Source organism: Myxocyprinus asiaticus, chromosome 13, assembly GCF_019703515.2.
Source record: "Myxocyprinus asiaticus isolate MX2 ecotype Aquarium Trade chromosome 13, UBuf_Myxa_2, whole genome shotgun sequence".
Classification (NCBI taxonomy): Eukaryota; Metazoa; Chordata; class Actinopteri; order Cypriniformes; family Catostomidae; genus Myxocyprinus; species Myxocyprinus asiaticus.
In genome coordinates this window covers 26777963-26797749 of record NC_059356.1, presented here as the reverse complement: position 1 = coordinate 26797749, position 19787 = coordinate 26777963, and the positions used below count along the sequence as shown (strand labels likewise).

The following is a 19787-nucleotide window of genomic DNA, read 5'->3' as shown; positions in this document are numbered from 1 at the left end:
GTAATGCTGTCAAACACTACCTTTCTTCTATGTCCTTGGAAAATGTACAAACATAGGAGACTAAATGACAGAATGAGAGTGTGTTTTACATTCAGTGTTGATGGCATGCAGGCCTGTATATTTGTATCATTTTAAAAGATACATTGAGATATTGTCGTTAATTCAAAACTTAAATAGAAATACAATGTTAAATCTTCATAGTAAGGTCATTTTTTTTTTACAATAAAAGCTGCCATTTTATGTCACTTTTAAAGACTTGCACAATCATATACAGCTTTATCTATAGTCACACAAATCTTAATCAATAATCACACACATTGTCTTTCCATATTACTAAATAAAACAAACTTGTGCCAAGATACAATGTGACATGTTCAGGTCAGAGCAGCACAAATCATTACACTACAACATATGACAACCTTCCTTTCCAATGGACCTTGTAAATATTGCACACACACACACACACACACACACACAAACAAAATCTTTTTTTTGTATTTTCAGTTTTTCAATTGGTATTTATATATTTATTTATTGCAGAGTCTCTCAAAATATTTTTGTTCAGGTCTCTTGTTGTTTTGTATCATTGTCGTGCACAGTAATACACAGCTGTGTCTTCAGTCTGCATGTTCTGTCCTGTTATTGATACAGTGCTGCTGGACGTGTCCCTAGAGATACTGAACTTGTTTTTTTGTTTTTTTTTTGTTTTTTTGTTTTTTTGCCTTTCACTATAGTATGTGTCTCCACTACAGCATACTCTTCCAATCAGTAGTGTAGTCTAGGGTATCCACAGGCATGCACCATATGCCCACCTAATTTTCTTAGGATTTTGCGTATGCCCACCTAAAATAAGTGATGATACATATGGCCACCAGAACAACGAGTAGGCTTTTGACTTAGAACTTTTAATCTACTAACACGATCCCGCAGCATCGCTGAGTGAAGTGTGAAGCATCTACATGTTTTCATGGTATAAATATTGGGGGGGGGGTTGTTGTACTTAATTTTTTTTTATTATTGATTATTGATCATTTGATTACCCCCCCCCCCCATCCCCCCTGGAAACTACGTCCCTGGTAATTCCAGATAACGTGTTAACGTGAACATTACTACACTCATATGAGCTATACAATGCTTAACATTTTATTGCCTATTAAGTATGTATTAGTTTATTAATTAGAGCAATTATAATTATAAAGTATTAACAATTTTCATAGTAGCCCATTGGGGGGGGGGGTTCCTTCATAAATTTACAGCATGCCCACCTCTTCAGACACCACTGATTCCATTCCATTCCACACCTTTTCCTGAGAACTGTTTTATCCAATTTGTGCAGTAGCTACAGTCTTCCAGTGAATAGCCAGAGACCTTACGGGACAGATTGAAAGACTGACAAGGATTTAGTTATTTAGACCCTTACTGAGTGAGATGAACGTTGCTGTAGACACCTGCAGAAAGAAATACAAATGTGATCATTGGTTCAAATAAAGAGCGATATGAATCAAACAAATAAAGATTGGGATAATTCCTGAAAAACATACCTGGTGTAGAGTTTTTTTGCTTGCTGCTTTTCACGGATCTCCTAGGCTCTCAGGTTTTATTAACCTGTGTAATTAGGAGTCACTAAATGTTTGCATTATGATCTAAGAATGGTGGATTTAGTTAAAGTACCTTATGAAGTACGTTCATATTTTTATTGCACTGGGCTGGCCGAACTATGTGTATGTATAGTGGTTGTGGTTGCTGCTGTTTTTGCCCTGGATTGCACTAAAATTGCACCCCCCTAAAGAGTAATAAAGAATGTGTATATACCTTATTAGTTTTAATAGCATTATAGCATAAAATATAAAAACTTGGATATACATCTGCAATACAGATGTATGACAAAAAATTGTCATTTTTGTTTCACTTAGGTATGGAGATGTATATATATATATATATATAAAAACTGTGAAATGAAAAACGGAAATAAAATACAAAAAATTAAATACGAAAATGAAATATGGTACAACGACATAAGGAACAATAAAATATGATAGAGGCTATTATCCAAATGAAAATACAAGCAGGGCATTAGCCAACCCACATGCTTCAGCATACATCACCTAAATACATGCTTATATCACTCACAGCATTTTATGCATTTAACCACTTCAGACCCTGCCTCCACGGGAATGGACATCACATGTTTTTTGGTGTAAACCAATAAATGCTTTTATCATATGAATAATGCCTGGTCACTGATTAGTCCCATATCAACCAGTCACAATGAAAACATGACCCCTAACTTAATCTGAGAGAGCTTCAGGCATCACATTAGACAGGCATGGCTCACCGACTAGACAGGAGGAGGAGTGAGCACCTTTTTAACCTTTTACAAGCAAATTTATGTTCATGGTAGTCCCATCAACTTGCACCTGTTATAATCTTAATAGTATCAAGTGATACTATTCAAAGTTAATTTGAAGATCTTTCAGAGTTGTAGAACACAGGTTCCCTATCTGTCACTTACTCGAAGTTGTGTCGATGTAGTGACACTAGGGGTCACTCTTGGGAGCCCGAGACACCTCTGGTCTTTGATAAAAGGCCAGTGAAAATTGGCCAGTGGTATTTGCATATCACTCCCCCGGACATAGGGGTATAAAAGGAGCTGGTATGCAACCACTCATTCAGCTTTTCTCTATGGAGCCGAACGGTCGATGTTTACTGAGCTGACTGTTCATTCACCTCTGCTGGATCTGACGGCGCATTTCAGCGGCTTCTCCCTCCTCTGCACTGGTGCACTGCAGAGAATGCCCCAGGGCACTTAGGCAGAAATAAGAGAGTATATTTTTCTAAAAGAATATATTTCTCTAAAAGAGCGGCACACACGGAACATCTTTTTAAAGACGCGTCTTTTTAAAATGCCTTTCCGTTTGTGTGTTATTCCTGGTTGTGGTCGTTATCTCTCAACTTCTGACAGTCACGATCGCTGTCTTTCGTGTCTGGGCGCGACCCACACGGAGACAGCTTTCATGAATGGTTCATGTACTCATTGCAAGAACATGACCATAGCAACGTTGCGCTTGCGGCTTGCTTTCATAAGAAGCAATTTGGGGACCCCAAGGGGCGATTTGGGGACCCCAATGGGACCACCTCCGCCGGGTATCCCCCCATGGACCTTCCATTCCCCAGCACTCTCGTCTGCCCCGATCGGGCTTCCGGATGAGTCCGCCGCTCATCTCACAGCGAGTTCGACCTCTTGTTCGGAGCCCGCGAAGCTGATGAGCTCTCGAGTGCAGCATCGGAGAGCGGGCTCATCCAGTCGGATGCAGAAGCCTCAGCTGGGCTCCCCCCTCGGGTACGGTCACCCAGTCACAGGCTGACGCGGAAATTACAGACATGCTTTCCCGGGCAGCCGCAAGCATCGGGCTAGAGTGGAACCCTCCGCTCTCCCCTGAACCGTTGCGGCTCGATGATTGGCGCCACTCACAGCCATGCCCCACTCCAGTTCCTTTTCCTGACATGGTTGTGGGAGGCACCTTTTACTGCCTGGTCCCGATCTTTCAGCTCCCTCGTCCTCAATACCCTCGATGTTGGGGCGGCCAAGGGTTATTCGGCGATTCCCCCAGTGGATAAGGTGCTTGAGGTGCACCTATGCCCGCGGAGCGCCGCCACCTGACACGGGCGCTCAAAGCTCCCGTCCAAGGCCTGTAGGTTTACGTCGTCCCTGACGGCCAAAGCCTACAGTGCCACTGGACAAGCCGCCTCCGCCCTGCATGCCATGGCTCTCCTGCAAGTCCACCAAGCCAAGGCACTAAAGGAACTGCACGAGGGTAGTTCTGCCCCAGATTTTGGCGACTGACCTCGCTCTCTGGGTGACAAAGGTCACGGCGCGGTCTCTCGGGCGGGCGATGTCCATCCTGGTGGTCCAGGAGCGCCACCTTTGGCTCAGCCTGGTCGAGATGGGAGAGGCCGACAAGGCACGGTTCCTTGCTGCCCCCATTTCCCAGGTTGGCCTATTCGGCTACACCGTTGAGGACTTTGCCTAGCAGTTCTCGACGGTGAAGCAGCAGACGGAGGCTATCCGGCACATCCTGCCCTGGCGCGGCTCAAGATCCCGCACCCTGCCTGCTCGTAGCCAAGGGCGTCCCCCTGTGGTGACTGCACCGGCTCCACCGCAACCCGCCCCTTCGGCCCAGCCTGGCGTGGAGCCCACCGCAGGAAGCAGTCGCCACCCATCTCATGGCCAGCTGCCAAGAAGATGGGTGACCCAGGGATGATGAAACCCACTGCCTTGGAGCTGGTAAGTAGACCACTCAATCTCCTGGTGGAGGGCCGGGAGGAGAATCATTTGTTGCCTTTTCATTTAATTTCGCCGCATTCCCAAGTGGCTGCGGTACCCAACAGTTCAGCAAAAGAGCGGTTTCCTCATTCCCTGAGTCACATACCCGGTGTGCATGGCCATCATCATGACCACCATCCACCATTCCATTTTGGCAGGTTTGGTGCTCCAGCGGCAGTCTCCCTGCCCCTGCACACCCAGCTGTGGCACAAATCCACCCCTGATGTGACAGTCTCCACGGGTCACGAGGACAGGCCTCTTCCTCCCCTGTCCCAGGCTGTTCCGGGGGTGATCACAAGAAGCCAGGTAAGTGCTTTGATGTCCCTGAACTCAGCACGGCCACAACATGGCGTGGCACCTCAGGCTCCGCCCCGCCGTGAGGCCTCACCCACCGGTACATCTGACAAGATTGTCCCCTTGGTCCCCCTCGCCCAGAACTTGGATGCATGGCTTGCTCTTTCCAATCCTTCGCTATGGCTGATCCGGCTACGCAACTCAGTTCGCCAGGCATCCGCCCAGTTTCAGTGGTATCCACTTCACCTCGGTGAACGGAGAGAACGCTGCTACCTTGTGCACGGAGATCTCTACCCTCCTACAGAAGGATGCGATACAGCCTGTCCCTCCAGCCGAGATGAAGATAAGGGGTTTTACAGCCTCTACTTCATTGTACCAAAAAAAGATGGTGGGTTGCGGCCAATCTTGGACCTGCGAGTACTGAACCGGGCATTGCACAGACTCCTGTTCAAGATGCTGACGCAAAAACGCATCCTAGCGAGCGTCCGGCATCAATATTGGTTTGCGGCGATAGACCTGAAGGACACGTACTTCCACGTCTCGATTCTACCTCGACACAGACCCTTCCTGCGGTTTGCATTCGAGGGTCGGGCATATCAGTACAAGGTCCTCCCTTTCGGCCTGTCCTTGTCCCCTCGCGTCTTCACGAAGGTCGCAGAGGCAGCCCTTGCCCCGCTAAGGGAAGTGGGCATTCGCATCCTCAACTATCTCGACGATTGGCTAATCCTAGCTCACTCTCGGGATGTGTTGTGTGCACACAGGGACCTGGTGCTCTCGCACCTAGGGCTTCGGGTCAACTGGGAAAAGAGCAAGCTCCTCCCGGTTCAGAGCATCTCTTTTCTTGGCTTGGAGTTGGACTCAGTCTCATTGACGGCGAGCCTCATGAACAAGCGTGCACAGTCGGTGCTGACCTGTTTGAAGGCGTTCAGACAGAAGACAGCGGTTCCAATAAAACTCTTTCATAGACTCCTGGGGCATATGGCATCCTCAGTGGTGGCAACTCTGCTCGGGTTGATGCATATGAGACCGCTTCAGCACTGGCTTCAGACTCGAGTCCCGAGATGGGCATGGCACCACGGGACAAATCGCGTGGCCATCACGCCGATCTGTCACCACCTCTTCAGCCCTTGGACCGACCTCACATTTCTACAGGTAGGCGTTCCCCTAGAACAGGTCTCCAGCTGCATCGTGGTCATGACAGACGCCTGCAAAATGGGCTGGGGCGCTGTATGCAACAGGCACGCAGCCACCGGCTTATGGACGGGCCCGCAGCTGCGTTGGCACATCAACTGCCTCGAGTTGCTGGCAATTCTGCTCGCCCTGCGGAGGTTTTGGCAGTTGATCCAGGGCAAGGATGTGTTAGTTCGGACAGACAACATGGCAACGGTAGCATATGTCAACTGTCAAGGCAGTCTACACTCCCGTTGTGTGTCACAACTAACCCGCGGTCTCCTCCTCTGGAGTCAGCAACACCTCAAGTTGCTGCGAGCCACTCACATCCCAGGCGACCTCAACAGTGCAGCACGACCGGTTACCCTCAGGGAGAGTGGAGACTCCACCCTCATGTGGTCCAGCTGATTTGGAGTCGATTCGGACAGGCACAGATAGACCTGTTCACCTCCCAAGAGTCCCCTCTGCCCCAGTCACCATGCTTGTAGAAACTCCTCCCCCGCAGGGTAGGACCTACCAATGGACTTCTCCACATGACATACTTCCAACAAAGCTCGGCAAGACCATGTGACGTATTTCCACTCAAAATACCCCCCTCCCCTTTGGGCGGAGTGTGGTCTCCGTGGTGTCTTCCCCTTGGTAGTGACACCCCCCTGACTAGACCTGGTGGCCCCAGTCGGTTAATTCCTTTTTGTTGGGGAGAGGAAAAAAAAGAGGATAAGAGGCCATGACTGGGCTAGCCTGTCTCTATCTTTTGGGTAGTCGACTTGTCCCAAAGGGCTGTTCGACACTCATAACAGTGTTGGGGGAGGTTACGTGTTGGCCTGGTGCGCTGGCTACTAGGCACACGGTGGTCTGCCCGTCACACACCGCCAATTCACGTAACACAGTTCAGCCAGTTGCGGCGTTTTGTATAGGGACCCCTAGTGTCACTACATCGACACAACGTCGAGTGAGTGGCAGATAGGGAACATCATGGTTACTTATGTAAGCTCCATTCCCTGATGGAGGGAACGAGACGTTGTGTCCCTCCTGCCACAACGCTGAACTACCCACTGAAATGGCCGGGACCTTGTCTCGGCTTCTCAGCACAAAACCTGAATGAGTGGTTGCATACCAGCTCCTTTTATACCCGTATGTCCGGGGAGTGGTATGCAAATACCACTCGCCAATTTTCATTGGCCTTTTATCAAAGACCAGAGGTGTCTTGGACTCCCAAGAGTGACCCCTAGTGTCACTACATCGACACAACGTCTCGTTGCCTCCATCAGGGAACGGAGGTTACGCAAGTAACCAGGACAATTTTTGAAAAGTTTCCAAATGGACATCAAGTCTTGAAAGATATCAGCCAGAACCTCATGACTTAGTATCAGTGTGCCAGGTAGTGAAATTTGTGCAAGCATTTCAGAGCTAAAAATATGCTACAGTTTGACAAATAATTGTTTTTATAATGTCTAAAAATGCATAACTTGTGTTAATATCTAGAAATTAAGTTTGTTACAATAATAGCTTATAGAGATCAACCAACACAAGGAGAACTGAAGCATCTATTGGACATAGCTGTCATTTCATGTTATTGTTATTTTTATTCCAGCAGATTTTACCAGAGACCCCCAATGCATGATATATTTTGATGTTTTGACACTCTTTCAATTGACTGAAATCAAGGTTTTCATTGAAGTGAAGATAACATAAAATTTGCTTATTTTATATGAAAATTAATGGTGTCATTTAGTAATTTAAAGCCAGATAAGGTCTAAAAACCATAAAATCCTCCCAAAATTTTTTTTTACTTTATTGAAGTAAGTGTTATTACATATTTAAAATAAATAAATAAATAAATAAAATAAAATATTTGTTTATTGTTTTCGGGTCAAATTTGACTGAAAAGTACAAGTGTGGTTCTAAAACAAAGAGTGCAGTGCCATGCAAAGTGGTACACTACAGCTAGTACAGGAGAAATCAGAACCCAAGTTAGTCTCCACCTGGCTATGGGAGTGATTAAATAGCCAAGAGTGTCCGTGTACTGGGAAGCTGGAATGGATATTGCCATTTTTAGAAACACCATATCCCGTGGCAGATTCTTCCAGCTCTGGTCACACTTTGGTCAACAGTTTGAAGAAGCTGTTACAATGCACACAAGCATATATTTATCAAATCAAACAGAAAGTGCACATAAACACACCCACAAACGCACACATACATATACACACATACACTGACTCACACGTCACATGCAAGGAACTAAAAGAATCAAACAAGATTTTTGAAACTTCATCTCACCATCACTGAGAGAATAACCTGACACTTTACAGGAAATGGTGAGGGATTTTCCAGGTTTATCCAAAAGAGAGATTGGTTGGTTGTGTTCCACACTACAGTACACATCTACAAATTAAGCACAAAACTATGTTCATTTTAATATGTTCATTTTATGATTCTTATGGTTGTAAAATATTTGAATAGTAAACAGTTTACAGTAATAATGCTCTACAACCCTTGAAGAAGTACACTGACAGGATGTAACCATCAACATCAGGAGCACTGACATGTAAATATGGTTAATGAGTGTTCTTCCCAATTTCATAGAAGAACAAGACAATTTTGCACAATTGAGGATGGTCTGTGTACAATAATAGTGGAAATCTGCATTAGCTTTGGGACAGTTTCACAGCATGCACAAATTACAAAGTTCAGGCATGAAACTCTGAAAAGAGCAAGTTGATAGGTTCTTTGAACTTGTTATCTGTTAGCCAATAAGCTCACTAATATGATATGTGATCGGTCCATTGACATTTAATCGGGTAGCCAATCAACCTGCATCCTCTCTCTTTGCCTAACATTTACATTTTCTCAGATTTCAAGGAAGCCGGTTTCACTGCAGCACGCTGCGAACGTTTGCTCTGAAACCCTCCACATCCCCAGCTTCACTTGTTAAGATTTGCTTCTTGGGTACTATGTACTATGTTAAACATGCTTGATGCAGCATGTCTTGTGTTTTTAAATGTGCAATAGAAGCAGCATGACCACATGCTTTACTCATTATGTCTGTCACTGTGTATGTTCTAGCAGTAGCAGGTCACACTGCTTGTTCTGCAGCAGCATAGACCAAAATCCTATCAATATATCATACCCACATTAACATGCTAAATCTAAATCGAGAGTTGTCATGACTGAACAGAGTAAATTCCAGGGTGAATTAAACTTGAAGTGTAGAATTACTGCGAAACTAGTGTCACCAAATAGAGTTGCAAAAATTATAAGTGTTTTAAACAGATTCCAGAAACCTCCCCTATCTTCCATTGGCTGTACAAACAGATAGTTCCACCACAAACCCATGCCATTTGTTAAGCTAGTGTTGCTGTGTTGGGCTGGATGGGCCGCTCAAAAAAACAGAGGAGCATTTTGATAGTGTAACAGAGCTACAGTGTAACACTGTAAGGTGATTTCAACTGGCAAATGGCTTACTTGTAGTTGACTCTTTGCGTATTAATCTTTTATTCAAAATTTTAACTTTGAAACAATAACAAACCTTAACTTTACAGTAATATGAAATTGCCTACTTTTCAACAAGTTTTTAAGAGGAGATTTGTGTTTTTCAGGTGAGTGCTCTATCATTAAGGAATACAGGCATTTGTTTTTTGTTTTGTTTTTACCTGACTTCATGGCTACATGGCTAATGGATGACAATGAGAATCAAATAAAAAAAAATATGAAGCTATCAAAATTGGAATTGATTAATTTAAAAATAAAATGTAAACAAAACACTGTTTAACAAATAAACAGAAACAGAATATTTAAAATCATTTAATTAACTATTAAATTGCAATAGCAGTCCAATCATACATTAAGAAATCCTTAAACATATTAAAGTAGTTTAAAAATCTTTTCTATTTTCTAAATTAACATTTGCCATCATGTACCAATTCCAATTATGTATTGGGGTAAACGGGGGGATCTAGTGATTTGTGGGCCCTAGGCAAAGTACAAGAATGGGGCCCTTTTCATGGTTAATATTATTATTATTATTATTATTATTATTATTATTTTATTTACTGTGGTATGCTATAAAAAGTTGTAGCTCATTCAAATAATCTCTTAATCACACAAGTTGCTTCAACGGCAATCTTTCATTTCTTTCAATGCCATACACATTGCAACCTTTGGCAAATCTAATAAAAAGGATTTAGACTAGTTCTTTCTCAGAGGTGCTCATTGTAGCAGCCTGGAAAATTTTAAACAAAACTTTGTTACCAGCTGAACCGAACTACCAGATGAGTCTGTCTCTGTCTCACAAGAGTTGCCTATAGCAGCCAGCCAATTAGAATGGATTTTCTGCCAACTTTTATGGGAGAGCTTAACAAATAATCACATTTTAATTAAACCCTTATCCATAACAAATTTTGACATAATTACATATTTTATACTATTAATATTCATGTTAAGATAAATGATTGCAATTTGTAAAACTCCAAAACACCACAGAATATGTAGGCCTAGTTCCCTATCTGTCACTCACTCGACGTTGGTGTCGATGTAGTGACACTAGGGGTCACTCTTGGGAGCCCGAGACACCTCTGGTCTTTGATAAAAGGCCAATGAAAATTGGCGAGTGGTATTTGCATGCCACTCCCCCGGACATACGGGTATAAAACCATTCATTCAGATTTTCTCTTCGGAGCCGAACAGTCATGCTCATTGAGCTGAATACTACTGTTCATTCACCTCTGCTGGATCTGACGGCGCATTTCAGCGGCTTCTCCCTCCTCTGCACTGGTGCACTGCAGAGAATGCCCCTGGGCGCTTCGGCAGAAAAACTAGAGAGTATATTTTCTGAAAGAGCATTTTTCCCCTCTAAAAGAGTATATATTTCTCTAAAAGAGCGCACACACGGAACGTCTTTTTAAAGACACGTCTTTTTAAAGATGCTTTTCCAATTGTGTGTTATTCCTGGTTGTGCTCGTTATCTCTCGCCTTCTAACGGTCATGATGGCTGTCTTTCATGTCTGGGCACTACTCACGTGGAGACAGCGTTCGTGGATGGTCATGTTCTCATTGCGAGACCATGTCCATGGCAACGTTGCGGTCGCGGCTCGCCTTCGTAAGAAAGCGAGCCACCCCAGAGGCTCCCGCCTCGGTCCTTTTACCCACGGGTTTGAGGCCAGCGCGGCTAGCACTGGGGGCGATTTGGGGACCCCAATGGGACCGCCTCCGCCGGGTATCCCCCCGCGGATCTCCCATTCCCCAGCACGCTCGTCTGCCCCGATCGGGCTTCTGGGTGAGTCCACCGGCTCGTCTCACAGCGAGTTCGACCTCTTATTCGGAGCTCGCAAAAGTGATGAGCTCTCGAGCGCAGCATCAGAGAGCGGGTTCGTCCATTCGGAAGCCTCAGCTGGGCTCCTCCCTTCGGGGTCGATCGCCCAGTCCAGTCACAGGCTGACGCGGAGATGACGACATGCTTTCCCAGGCAGCCGCGAGCGTCGGTTAGAGTGGATTTCACTGCTCTTCCCTGAACCCTCGCGGCTCGGTGATTGGTTCCTGGGCTCGCGGCGCCGCTCAAAGCCACGCCCCGCCCCGTTCCTTTCTTCCCGGAAGTGCATGAGCTGACAAGGTCGCGGGGGGCACTTTTTACTGCCCGGTCCCGATCTTTTCAGCTTCCCCGCTCTCACTATCCTCAATGGTGGGGCGGCCAAGGGTTATTCGGCAATCCCCGGTGGGTAAAGGCGCTCACGGTGCACCTATGCCCGCAGAGCGCCACCACCTGGCGCGGGTGCCCAAAGCCCCCATCCAAGGCCTGTAGGTTTACGTCGTCTCTGACGGCCAAGGCCTACGGTGCCGCTGGACAAGCCGCCTCCGCCTTGCACGCCATGGCTCTCCTGCAAGTCCACCAAGGCGCTAAAGGAATTGCACGAGAGTAGTTCCGCCCCGGGATTGATGCAGGAACTGCGCTCGGCGACCGACCTCGCTCTCTGAGCGACGGAGGTCACGGCGCGGTCTCTCGGGCGGACGATGGCCACACTAGTGGTCCAGGAGCGCCACCTTTGGCTCAACCTGGTCGAGAACCTGGTTGAGTCCGACAAGACACGATTCCTTGCTGCCCCCATTTCCCAGGCGGGCCTATTCGGCGACACCGTTGAGGACTTTGCCCAGCAGTTCTCGATGGTAGAGCAGTAGATGGATGCTAGCCGGCATATCCTGCCCCGGCGCGGCTAAAGATCCCGCACCCCATCTACTCATCGCCAAGGGCGTCCCCCTGCGGTGACTGCACCGGCTCCGCTGCAGCCCGCCCCTTCGGCCTGGCCCCGTCGTGGAACCCACCGCAGGAAGCAGACACCACCCATCTCGCGGCTGCCCAGAACCCATGAAAGGCTTCAAAGTGCCCTTGAGATGGGCGACCCAGGGACAACGAAACCCGCTGCTCTGGAGCTGGTAAGTAGATCTTCATCTTTTTGTTACCTTTTGCATTTAATTGCGCTGCATGCCCAAGTGGTTGCAGTACTCAAGAGCTCAGCAAGAATGGTTTCCTTGTTCCCTGGGTCACGTATTTGGTGTGTACGGCTGGCATCACGACCACCGTCCACCACTCCATTTGGCAGGTTGGCGCTTCAACGGCGGTCTCCCGCCCTGAGCGCCCAGGTGTGGCACAAATCCGCCCCCGATGTGACAGTCTCCACGGGTCATGAGGACAGGCCTCTTCCTCCCCCGTCCCAGGCTGTTCTGGGGGTGGTCACAAAGAGCCAGGTAAGTGCTTCGATGTCCTCGGACTCAGCACGGCCACGACGTGGTGTGGCACCTCGAGCTCCGCCCTGCCGGGGGCCCCACCTGCCGGTACATCTGATGACATTGTCCCTTTGGTCCCCCTTGTGCGGAACTTGGACGCATGGCTTGCGCCTTCCAGTCCGTCACGAGAGCTGGTCCGGACCGTCCGACTTGGCTGCACGATTCACTTTGCCGGGCATCCGCCAAGGTTCAGCGGTGTCCACTTCACCTTGGTGAAAGACGAAAACGCTGCTACCTTGCGCGGATATCGCTACCCTCCTACGGAAGGACGCGATAGAACCTGTCACTCCAGCCGAGATGAAGAAAGGGTTTTACAGTCCCTACTTCATTGTATCGAAAAAAGGCGGTGGGTTGCAGCCAATCTTGGACCTGCGAGTACTGAACCGGGCTTTACACAGACTCCCGTTCAAGATGCTGACGCAAAGACGCATTCTAGCGAGCGTCCGGCATCAAGATTGGTTCGCAGCGGTAGACCCGAAGGATGCGTACTTTCACGTCTCAATCCTTCCTCGACACAGACCCTTCCTGCGGTTCGCGTTCAAGGGTCAGGCGTATCGGAACAAGTCCTCCCTTTCGGCCTGTCCCTGTCTCCTCGCGTCTTTACGAAGATCGCAGAGGCTGCCCTTGCCCCGTTAAGGGAGGTGGGCATTCGACGACTGGCTAATCTTAGCTCACTCTCGAGATGTTATGCGCACACAGGGACCTGGTGCTCTCACACCTCAGCCGACTAGGGCTTCGGGTCAACTGGGAAAAGAGCAAGCTCCTCCCGGTTCAGAGCATCTCTTTTCTTGGTTTGGAGTTGGACTCAGTCTCCTTGACGGCGCACCTTACGAACGAGCGCGCCCAGTCGGTGCTGGCCTGTTTGAAAGCATTCAAACAGAAAACAGCGGTCTCACTAAAACTTTTTCAGAAGCTCCTGGGGCATATGGCATCCTCGGCGGTGGCCACCCCACTCGGGTTGATGCATATGAGGCCGCTTCAGCACTGGCTCCAGACTCGAGTCCCGAGACGGGCATGGCGCCACGGGACACACCGCATGGCCATTACGTCGGTCTGTCACCGTCTTTTCAGCCCTTTTCACTAAGACAAATAGTTCATCTTATGGACAAGAGTGCCACCTCTTAGAAAATAAACAGTACATCTGAAGCATGAAAAAAGATACATTTAAGACATTAACGATAAAAAATAATATTGTTGTTATTGTTCTTTTTCGAATTACATTACATAATGAATGCAAATGCTAGCCTGTTGTATGCATTTCTTGAAGAATTAGCATTATACAGGAATGAGGAAGTTGTTTTTTGTATGGCTTTGACATTGGACTCATTCACAGTGACTCTCTAGCACAATAATACACAGCAGTGTCTTCAGTCTTCAGGCTGTTCATTTGTAGGTACAGCTGACTAATGGAGTCACTTCTGGATATTGTGAACCTTCCTTGGACAGACTGGGAATAGTATATAGGAGAACTGGATGTGCCAATAGTTGCAACCCATTCAGGTGCTTTACCAGGAGCCTGTCTCACCACAGCTGCATAGTAGCTGCTGAATGTATATCCAGAGGCGGTACAGACCAGCCTAAAAGGTTCCCCAGGTTTTTTCACCACTGCCTCAGATTGAGTGAAGGTTTGACAGTGAATTTCTGTGGAAAAGAGAACATTTTAAAACACTGAAAAGTCAGCAAAATGCATTAAGAGCTAATAAAAGCAAAGCGAGTTCAAATCAATAGAGAAAATGCTCGACAAATGTCATTATTTACTGACCATGTAAAAATAATAGTATTAAGAATGAATAAATGATTCTTTTCATTGTTGATTGATTCTCCTTCACAGTAATCACAGCTGAAGTCAGTAAATACAAACACTCTCACTGCAGCTTATGAAGATGATGCATCAGAGTTTTGCATGAACTCCTCCTCTCAACTAACTGTGTCCTAATTGTCTTATTCATATCTATGTGTAAACAAGTGTACAGGAATGTTTAAGGATAGATACAATATCCTTACATATATACATATATAAAAATGGACCAGAAATACAGTAATCTGTGACGCTTTTATTTCAACAAACCCTATACCCTAGATTTAACTGTCAGTAGGCAGAGAAAACCGCTAAATAGTTTTCTTGCTTTCAAGCTGAATAATTTAAAATAACTTAATGGGTTTCTGAGATCCCCATTATTAAGTGCTGTTAATAAAGAGAGAACAAGAATAAGTAGAATTGAAATAAAACTTGAGAACGTGGTACACTTTAAAAAATAAAAAGTTGAGCAAACTTAAAAAACTAAGGCAACCAGCTGTAAAGCATTTTTTAGTTTACTCAACTTCAGGCAAATTTGTTTTACCAATTTAACAGTTCAATTTGGATATTAAGTTCCAGGAATAAAAATATCAATGATCATTAAGTTGAATAAACTTGAATTTTTAAGTACAGCTGTCCATTATTTTCAATATTTTTTAAAATAATTGTTTTCAAAATATTTTTAAGCAGATTTATATTTCAGCATAAGATTATGTATGAGCCCCACCAACAGACCAAATAGTTGGTCTAACTTAAATGGTGGTGTGGGTTACAAGTACTTCAAACTTTTAAAAGTTGAATCAACTTAATAAATAAAGAAACTTCATCAAAGCGAACACTAATTACCCTGATGAACTTTTTACAGCAAAACATAATTAAAAACACACAAAGAGCAAAAACATCTATTAATTGAAAACAGATTATTTACAAATTATGTATGTGTCCTCATAAGTAGGTACGCTTTGTCCAAACACACTTAAATAAAGGGGATTGTTGGTAGTGTCTTCAGCCACAATGTTTCTCCAGTGGGCATGCTCAGTAGCAGGTGCAACAATGTGAAGTTCATAGTGCTCAGCCTTACAAGGTTCCCCCAGATTTTGACCCATGAATTTTCAAGACCTTTCCATGACTTTAACAAATGGATAATACACTGTAAAAATATTCAACTTCATTTTGGTCAGATAAGCGGATGAGTTTAACCCACTTCAACACGCCCCGAAGGTCTGTGTGGGTGCCTCGTGCCACCCCTGCAAGATGCCGCCCTGAGCAACGGCACATGTCGCCCATGCCTAAATCCGCTACTAGTTGTGAGTCTATAAAGCCAGGCTTTACCATGGAAAATCAGGAAAAATGTGGGAATTTAAAGCTTTGATTTCGACTCTTTAATAATCGAATCTTCAATTATTGATTCATATACTGTACATGTATAAGAAACTGTTTATAAGATGCTTCTATTTATGTGCCAACAGTTCACTTTGGAAATTTGTAAAACAATTAACAGGAGGCAGGACTGATCTCACTGTACTGAGCTTGTGAGAAGTATTTGAATGAAAAATGGGAAAGTAAGAGAAATGAATGAAAAAAAAAATGAATTTGAAAATGGACATTTCCAGAGATAAGGTGAAGGGACTGAGACAATAATATTTTAACACTCAGCACTGTGGATCGGTAATTATAGAGATGAAACACTATTTTGCCTTAACACACGTTTTTGTGGATCTGGATCAGAAACTGTATCAATAATATCAGAAATATTGAAGAACTATCATGCAAAGCTGATATTTGTGTGTTAAGTGTTAAGGCTTTATCATTTTTGAACAAAGCAGTCACTATTCTGTGTCACTGTGACCATCTAGCACAGTAATACACAGCTGTGTCCTCAGTCTGCATATTCTGTCCTTGGAGAGTTACTGTGCTGCTGGAAGTGTCTCGGTTAACTTGAAATCTACTCTTCAGTTTATCACTGTAGTATGTGCTACCGCTACCACATATATATCCGATCCACTCCAGAGCTTTTCCTGCATCTTGTCGTATGTATCCAGTACAGTAGCTGCTGTCAGTCACTAAATATCCAGAAACTTTACAGGACAGTGTTAAAACCTGACCAGGCCTTAAAGCAATGGAATCGGTCTGTGTCAGTTTGACACTGTGGACACCTGTTAAAAACATTGCCAGACACATTAGAAACATGAAAACATTTTCTACTACAAAAGTAGTTTTTTATAAATAATAATAATAAAACATAGTAAAATAGAGATGCATTTCTTTTGCATACAGCAGTTATGAAGACTTACAAGAAATAACTGCTAACAGCAGCAAACACCAGAGAGATGAAGAGACCATGGTTTTGAGATGTTGTGTATGTAACCTGACACAGCTGTTTCTTTTCACCTTACTACTCTAATAAAGAGGAGAACTATTTGCATACAGCCCTGGAAACATCACCCTGTAAGAGAAGAAGCAGCTGAACTGCATCTTGGCCTCTGACCACTGAATAATACTTTTTATGCAATACTACTGTTTTCTACATTTTTAAGAGTCTGCATTTCTTAATCCCTATAAACATATTTGTAAATGAAAAATAATAAATATTTTATATTTTCTACATTTGAAAAGTTCACAAGATCTGTGACTTAATCAGGTCTGTAAATGACTTAAGTCCCATGACTTTTTATTTTCATCTATTTCAAGGTAGTAGTGCCCTCTATTGTTACCCAATTTTACATTTATTGTTGACAAACTACTTCCCATCAAAGGTCATTTGAAATTATTTGCCAGTATATTTCCTCCACATAATTGCAGAAAGCTCAAAGGAACTTTCAATGTGATGTTACTGATACATACATACATACATATATATATATGATTGGTATATTAGTGCAAATGATACAAGCACGTTTACATTTCAACTAAATATTAAGCTTTATGTGTTTTTATGCATTTTTTTCTTTACCAACTGAATTAATATCAATAATGACATGACAAGTAAGAGTTGTGAAAACCTTATGTATTTCTGTGAAAATCAGAATTTTGAGGAAAAACATCTGGATGTCTTTTTGTAACATGATGTTTTTGTACAGGGAGACTGAATGTGTTTGTCACTGTGCTTTATCTGGCACAATAATACACAGATGTGTCTTGAGCTTGGATATTATTCCCATTCAGTGTGATTGTGTTACTGGAGGTGTCTCTGGTGATGCTGAACTTGTTTTTCAGTGAATCCTTGTAGTACAAGCTTCCACTGCTGGATATATGCCCAATCCACTCCAGAGCTTTTCCTGCAGGCTGACGAATCCAGGCTGTATGTTCACTAGTAACTGAATAAGAGACTTTACAGTTGATAGTCAGAGTGTCTCCAGGTCGAACAGTCAGAAACTCAGGCTGAGTGAGGTCTAATGAAGAAATACCTGTTGAAAATTAAATGATAAAAATAAGAAAAATGGCATTCAGTTTAATCATAATATATGAAAAGAAAATGTATTAAATGTATTTAAAAAAAAAAAAAAAAAAAAAAACCTTACAGTGTGCCATTGCCAGAAGTAACAGTAAAGATGAACAGAACATGATGTATTTTACAGTTTAGCTGAATTAAAGCAAGTCTTTCCTCTGTCTTGTGATCAAAGGAATGTACATAAACTAACTCATGCCCACTTTTTAAATATGGAGGAGAGCATTTGCATATGTCTCTTTATGACGGCAGTTTATGAAAAATCATGTCTTCATTTATAATAATGCTTTCATTTAATGAGGGCAAAATCCAAAAATGGCATGGGGCTTTATACATGAATAAATTATTTCATATAGAGAAGGAAGAGGAGCATTTTCATACATCACTGCTCTTTCATCAATGTGTTACCACTTATTAAAATTGATATCATTTATAGCAGTTGTGGTTATTTGATGATAAATTTAAGAAATAAAAAACATTATCTTGTTTTGTTTATTACTTTTTAGATGCATCAAATAAAGCAACAGAAAAGGGACATTTACTTTACTTGAAGTCTATTTATTCAAGCTGAACTGCTGATTATTGGCCATGACATGAAGGCAGAGAGTGCCCCCTGTTGTAATATCAGCAGTACCCTCAAAGCTTATTGTACAAAGTGCAGTGCATGATTCCTTAAATTTTTATTTGAAAGAAATGATTGTATTGCTGTCAAACACTACCTTTCTTCTATGTCCTTGGAAAATGTACAAACATAGGAGACTAAATGACAGAATGAGAGTGTGTTTTACATTCAGTGTTGATGGCATGCAGGCCTATATATTTGTATCATTTTAAAAGATACATTGAGATATTGTCGTTAATTCAAAACTTAAATAGAAATACAATGTTAAAATTTTATAGTAAGGTCATTTTTTGTACAATAAAAGCTTTTTATGTCTCTTTTAAAGACTTGCACAATCATATACAGCTTTATCTATAGTCACAAAAACAAATTTTAATGAATAATCACACACATTGTCTTTCCATATTACTAAATAAAACAAACTTGTGCCAAAGGGAGATGCAATGTGACATGTTCAGGTCAGAGCAGCACAAATCATTACACTAAAACATTTGACAACCTTTCTTTGCAGGCTTCTATTGCAATGGACCTTGTAAATATTCCACACACACACAAAAAAAAAAAAAAAAAAAATATATATATATATATATATATATATATATTGTGTTTTCAATTTTTCAATTGTTATTTATTTATTTATTTATTGCAGTGTCTCTCAGAATATTTTTGTTCAGGCCTCTTGTTGTTTTGTATCAATGTGGCTGCCGTGCACAGTAATACACAGCTGTGTCTTCAGTCTGCATGTTCTGTCCTGTTATTGACACAGTGCTGCTGGACGTATTCCTAGAGATACTGAACTTTTTTTTTGTTTTTTTGCCTTTCACTATAGTATGTGTCTCCACTACAGCATACTCTTCCAATCAGTAGTGTAGTCTAGGGAATAAGCAGGCATCCGCCATATGCCCACCTAATTTTTTTAGGATTTTGCTTGTTTTGACTATTGATTATTTGATTACCTCCCCCCATCCCCCCTGGAAACGATGGAACATGAACATTACTACACTCATATGAGCTATACATTGGTTACATTTTATTGCCTATTAAGTATGTATTAGTTTATTAATTAGAGTAATTATAATTATGCAGTATTAACAATTTTCATAGTAGCCCAATGGTGGGGGGGGGGTCCTTCATAAACAGTGGCGGCTGTGCATTTACAATCTAGGCCTTCAGTGTGATTCACGCCATTAAAAAAACGCAGTTTCACAATGAATAAGACACTCTATGCCTTTGGGTATCATATATTATGTTGCAGCTAACTAGTAATACCAATTGACATTTTAAAAAGATGTCCATGCACGAAAGCCAAAACTTGAAACGAAACTTAATGCTCAAGCAAGCCTAATTTTAA

At 43.3% G+C, this 19787-nt stretch overlaps 3 gene segments (V, D, J or C); all 3 read right to left on the bottom strand.

Annotated features, from left to right (window-relative positions):
* Positions 1–583: 583 nt before the first annotated feature.
* Positions 584–9454, bottom strand: LOC127450951 (Ig heavy chain V region 186-1-like). The segment is given in 4 exon segments: positions 584–778; positions 1276–1368; positions 8097–8176; positions 9445–9454. Coding segments are annotated over 4 exon segments (378 nt in total).
* A 6730-nt stretch (positions 9455–16184) lies between these two features.
* On the bottom strand, positions 16185–16770 carry LOC127450680 (Ig heavy chain V region 914-like). The segment is given in 2 exon segments: positions 16185–16522; positions 16661–16770. Coding segments are annotated over 2 exon segments (366 nt in total).
* A 672-nt stretch (positions 16771–17442) lies between these two features.
* Positions 17443–18042, bottom strand: LOC127450681 (Ig heavy chain V region 5A-like). The segment is given in 2 exon segments: positions 17443–17773; positions 17888–18042. Coding segments are annotated over 2 exon segments (342 nt in total).
* Between the last annotated feature and the right edge of the window lie 1745 nt (positions 18043–19787).